The 6,000-nt window shown below is 38.4% G+C and overlaps 1 protein-coding gene across 1 annotated transcript in view; it reads right to left on the bottom strand.

The window, feature by feature from the left end:
* adamts18 (ADAM metallopeptidase with thrombospondin type 1 motif, 18) overlaps positions 1–6,000 on the bottom strand; it is a 131,767-nt gene that overhangs the window by 47,119 nt on the left and 78,648 nt on the right. Inside the window, 1 exon segment of the mRNA XM_062070620.1 lies at positions 3,854–3,984. Within this exon segment, the coding sequence (XP_061926604.1) occupies positions 3,854–3,984 (131 nt within the window).

The raw sequence follows: 6,000 nt of genomic DNA, 5'->3' as shown, positions 1-6,000 counted from the left end.
TAGCCTACTACTGTCATTCGTGGTGTTTGTGTGATTGGCAGCTAGCTAGCAACACAACTCCAACTGTTACGGTTTTCAAGAAATGTCCAAAATGTGATCAAGAACGAGTGACGAATAATGTCTATTATGTTCACTTTAGGGCTGACAAAATGAATAAAGAAATTATTAATCATGAACACACTTAGATTAATCATGCCATTGAATTTACCGTTAATTGAATGTTCATTTTTCTACTAAAAGACGTCTCAGAGAATTTGGCAGTACATCCAACCGGCCTCACAACCGCAGACCGCGTGTAAGCACACCAGCCTAAGACCTCCACGTCCAGCCACCCGGATAGCTGCTGCAACAATTGGTTTGCATAACCAAAGAATTTCTGCAAAAACTGTGAGAAACCGTCTCAAGGAAAGCTCATCTGAATACTCGTCGTCCTCATCCAGGTCTCAATATGACTAGAGTCTGTCGTTGTCTCGGACTTGAGTGAGAGTCCAGTCCATAGTGGATCTAGCATAATATTGTGAGAGTCCAGTCCATAGTGGATCTAACATAATAGTGAGAGTCCAGTCCATAGTGGATCTAACATAATAGTGAGAGTCCAGTCCATAGTGGATCTAACATAATAGTGAGAGTCCAGTCCATAGTGGATCTAACATAATAGTGTGAGAGTCCAGTCCATAGTGGATCTAGCATAATATTGTGAGAGTCCAGTCCATAGTGGATCTAACATAATAATGAGAGTCCTGTCCATAGTGGATCTAACATAATAGTGGGAGTCCAGTCCATAGTTGATCTAACATAATAGTGAGAGTCCAGTCCATAGTGGATCTAACATAATAGTGTGAGAGTCCAGTCCATAGTGGATCTAACATAATAGTGAGAGTCCAGTCCATAGTGGATCTAACATAATAGTGTGAGAGTCCAGTCCATAGTGGATCTAACACAATAGTGAGAGTCTAGTCCATAGTGGATCTAACATAATAGTGAGAGTCTAGTCCATAGTGGAACTAACATAATAGGGATAGTCCAGTCCATAGTGGATCTAACATAATAGTGAGAGTCCAGTCCATAGTGGATCTAACATAATAGTGTGAGAGTCCAGTCCATAGTGGATCTAACATAATAGTGTGAGAGTCCAGTCCATAGTGGATCTAACATAATAGTGAGAGTCCAGTCCATAGTGGATCTAACATAATAGTGTGAGAGTCCAGTCCATAGTGGATCTAACACAATAGTGAGAGTCCAGTCCATAGTGGATCTAACATAATAGTGTGAGAGTCCAGTCCATAGTGGATCTAACACAATAGTGAGAGTCCAGTCCATAGTGGATCTAACATAATAGTGTGAGAGTCCAGTCCATAGTGGATCTAACATAATAGTGTGAGAGTCCAGTCCATAGTGGATCTAACATAATAGTGAGAGTCCAGTCCATAGTGGATCTAACATAATAGTGTGAGAGTCCAGTCCATAGTGGATCTAACACAATAGTGAGAGTCTAGTCCATAGTGGATCTAACATAATAGTGAGAGTCTAGTCCATAGTGGATCTAACATAATAGTGAGAGTCCAGTCCATAGTGGATCTAACATAATAGTGTGAGAGTCCAGTCCATAGTGGATCTTACATAATAGTGAGAGTCCAGTCCATAGTGGATCTAACATAAAAGTGAGAGTCCAGTCCATAGTGGATCTAACATAATAGTGGGAGTCCAGTCCATAGTGGATCTAACATAATAGTGGGAGTCCAGTCCATAGTGGATCAAACATAATAGTAAGAGTCCAGTCCATAGTGGATCTAACATAATAGTGAGAGTCCAGTCCATAGTGGATCTAACATAATCATGTGAGAGTCCAGTCCATAATGGATCTAACATAATAGTGTGAGAGTCCAGTCCATAGTGGATCTAACATAATAGTGAGAGTCCAGTCCATAGTAGATCTAACATAATAGTGGGAGTCCAGTCCATAGTGGATCTAATATAATAGTGAGAGTCCAGTCCATAGTGGATCTAACATAATAGTGAGAGTCCAGTCCCTAGTGGATCTAACATAATAGTGTGAGAGTCCAGTCCATAGTGGATCTAACATAATAGTGTGAGAGTCCAGTCCATAGTGGATCTAACATAATAGTGTGAGAGTCCAGTCCATAGTGGATCTAACATAATAGTGAGAGTCTAGTCCATAGTGGATCTAACATAATAGGGATAGTCCAGTCCATAGTGGATCTAACATAATAGTGGGAGTCCAGTCCATAGTGGATCTTACATAATAGTGGGAGTCCAGTCCATAGTGGAGCTAACATAATAGTGAGAGTCCAGTCCATAGTGGATCTAACATAATATTGTGAGAGTCCAGTCCATAGTGGATCTAACATAATAGTGTGAGAGTCCAGTCCACAGTGGATCTAACATAATAGTGTGAGAGTCCAGTCCATAGTGGATCTAACGTAATAGTGAGAGTCTAGTCCATAGTGGATCTAACATAATAGTGTGAGAGTCCAGTCCATAGTGGATCTAACGTAATAGTGAGAGTCTAGTCCATAGTGGATCTAACATAATAGTGTGAGAGTCCAGTCCATAGTGGATCTAACATAATAGTGAGAGTCCAGTCCATAGTGGATCTAACATAATATTGTGAGAGTCCAGTCCATAGTGGATCTAACATAATAGTGTGAGAGTCCAGTCCACAGTGGATCTAACATAATAGTGTGAGAGTCCAGTCCATAGTGGATCTAACATAATAGTGTGAGAGTCCAGTCCATAGTGGATCTAACATAATAGTGTGAGAGTCCAATCCATAGTAGATCTAACATAATAGTGGGAGTCCAGTCCATAGTGGATCTAACAAAATAGTGAGAGTCCAGTCTATAGTGGATCTAACATAATAGTGAGAGTCCAGTCCATAGTGGATCTAACACAATAGTGAGAGTCTAGTCCATAGTGGATCTAACATAATAGTGAGAGTCCAGTCCATAGTGGATCTAACATAATAGTGTGAGAGTCCAGTCCATAGTGGAACTAACATAATAGGGATAGTCCAGTCCATAGTGGGGCCAGCAGGAGACCATCCCGAGCGGAGACAGGTCAGCAGCGCAGAGATGTCCCCAACCGGTGCACAGGCGAGCGGTCCACCCCGGGTCCCGACTTTGGCCAGCCAGCACTTCATCCGTGGGAATGTGTCTTTTGTGTACGTAGTCAAAGTTGAACATCTTTGAGTTCAACTCATGCGAAAATGGGAGCAGAAACAGAAGTGCTGCGTTATATTTGGGTCCAAGCAGACCTTAGGGACAACCTGCATAAAGCTTAGCTTATTTATGTTGGACGGGGAAAAGTGGGGACACATCTGCTCTTCGTGGATGATAAAGTGAAAGGGTTATCTAAAGCGGTGTATTATGTGTGGCCACATCCAGTCCAGTCCTCCACCACCGCATGTGCAGGATGTATGTATCGTACGCCACAAGCACCATAATTGCCGACACTGGCCTCAACTTGCAGTTCACGTCCGTGTCAATTGAAGCCCGAGTCTGGTCGGCCGCCAAAAGCAACGCTGCGGCGACTCGTTGGGATTCAGTGAGCGGGCCGAAGGTTTTCTGCTTCGCGTCCCCCAACTTGACAAAGTGAGTGTCAGCGCCTCGGTTTAGGTCGAACCACAAGACAATCGGGTTAAGTCGGAGGCAGGACCATGGTCAGAGTTTTGAAATGTTTGCTTAGAAATGCGCTCTTGACAGCTGCTGAAAGGCGACACTTGCGGTCTTACCGCCGCCGCAGCCGAGGCCACCTGACTTTCTCGCCGCGGATCCAGCCTCTGCCGGTGCGGTTTCATTCAACGGGGACGACAAAATAGGCGCGGTGAAAATACCTCGCAAACTCCGTCGATGCAGACGTCGCCTTGGTGGTGGGAGCAGGAGGTGCCGTCTTTGACCTTGCCGGACATGGCGAAGAAGAAGTCAAAGTCCACGGCGGTGCAGTACAGCTTGCAGACGTCTTCATCTGCGGAAGCATCCAGAAGATGTTCACTTTTAGATCATCGGCCACTTCCCGGTGTGAAGAAGAAGAAAAAACGACTTTATGAACGGACAATGAATGCATCATTTCACTAGGGCTGGAACTAACGATTAATTTGATAATCGATTAATATGTCGATTATTACTTCGATTAATCGATTAATAATCTGCAACTAACGATTAATTTGGTGATCGATTAATCTGTCGATTATTACTTCGATTAATAATCTGAAACTAACGATTAATTTGATGATGATTAATCTGGCGATTATTACTTCGATTAATCGATTAATAATCTGCAACTAACGAATAATTTGATGATCGATTAATCTGGCGATTATTACTTCGATTAATCGATTAATAATCTGCAGCTAACGATTAATTTGATTATCGGTTAATCTGTCGATTATTACTTCGATTAATCGATTAATAATCGGATAAAAGAGACAAACTACATTTCTATCCTATCCAGTATTTTCTTGAAAAAAAACTGCATTCTGGCAGCATACTTATTTTGATTATGGTTTCTCAGCTGTTTGTAAATGTTGCAGTTTATAAATAAAGGTTTATTTAAAAAAATTTAAAAAATTAAAAAATTAATAAAAAATAAAAATAAAAAAAAACTCTGCGCATGTGCATAGCATAGATCCAACGAATCGATGACTAAATTAAAATCGGCAACTATTTTAATAATCGATTTTAATCGATTTAATCGATTAGTTGTTGCAGCCCTAAATTTCACACAAACTGGATTGACCTGCTGGCGTCAATAAAAATGTCAAATTGAATGTACAAATTGGGTTTACTGACTCCACCGAGTAGGGATGACGGGGGAAAAAATCTCACACCAGTGAGTGATTATGATGTGTAACTTTTGCTGTTCAAACACAGCATAAATTTGTATGACCCTTTCCAAACAACCTTCCCTAGTCATGGTGCAAAAAAAACCTATTCAACCAGCACACTTTGTCGCACATAACACAACCTGCTCACTGAACTTTGTGGATATTATAAAAATAAAAAAAATGTCCAAGCACCGTAAAATTCTAAATGACACCCATTTAAATCCGTTGCAAGGCATGATGGGAAAAATGCAAGACACTCGGTCGACATTGTCCATGTTTGACTTTTAGCTGCTTGATATTTCTGATTGATTGATTGATTGATTGAGACTTTTATTAGTAGGTTGCACAGTGAAGTACATATTCCGTACAATTGACCACTAAATGGTAACACCCGAATAAGTTTTTCAACTTGTTTAAGTCGGGGTCCACTTAAATTGATAACAAAGCTTTGAAGAGGTCGTCACAGAAGTAAACAAGGTAGGAGTCAAACTTTCACATACTATTATATATAAATACTATTATGTAATATTATTATAATTATATTATATTAATTATATATCCATTATATTATCATAATATGTAAACACACACAACTATATATATATATATATATATATATATATATATATATATATATATATATATATATATATATATATATATATATATATATATATATATATATATATATATATGGAACAACTAATCGATTAAATCGATTAAAATCGATTATTAAAATAGTTGGCGATTAATTTAGTCATCGATTCGTTGGATCTATGCTATGCGCATGCGCAAAGTTTTTATTATTTTTTATTTATTTTTTTATTTATTTATTTATTTTTATTTTTTTTAATTTTTTAATAAACCTTTATTTATAAACTGCAACATTTACAAACAGCTGAGAAACAATAATCAAAATAAGTATGGTGCCAGTATGCTGTTTTTTTCCAATAAAATACTGGATAGGATGGAAATGTAGTTTGTCTCTTTTATCTGATTATTAATCGATTAATCGAAGTAATAATCGACAGATTAATTGATTATCAAATTAATCGTTAGTTGCAGCCCTAATATATATATATATATATATATATATATATATATATATATATATATATATATATATATATATATATATATATATATATATATATATA

This window comes from Entelurus aequoreus, linkage group LG02 (genome assembly GCF_033978785.1).
Source record: "Entelurus aequoreus isolate RoL-2023_Sb linkage group LG02, RoL_Eaeq_v1.1, whole genome shotgun sequence".
NCBI lineage: Eukaryota > Metazoa > Chordata > Actinopteri > Syngnathiformes > Syngnathidae > Entelurus > Entelurus aequoreus.
Note: the sequence above shows the minus strand (reverse complement) of the source record. Positions and strands in the feature narration are given on the sequence as shown.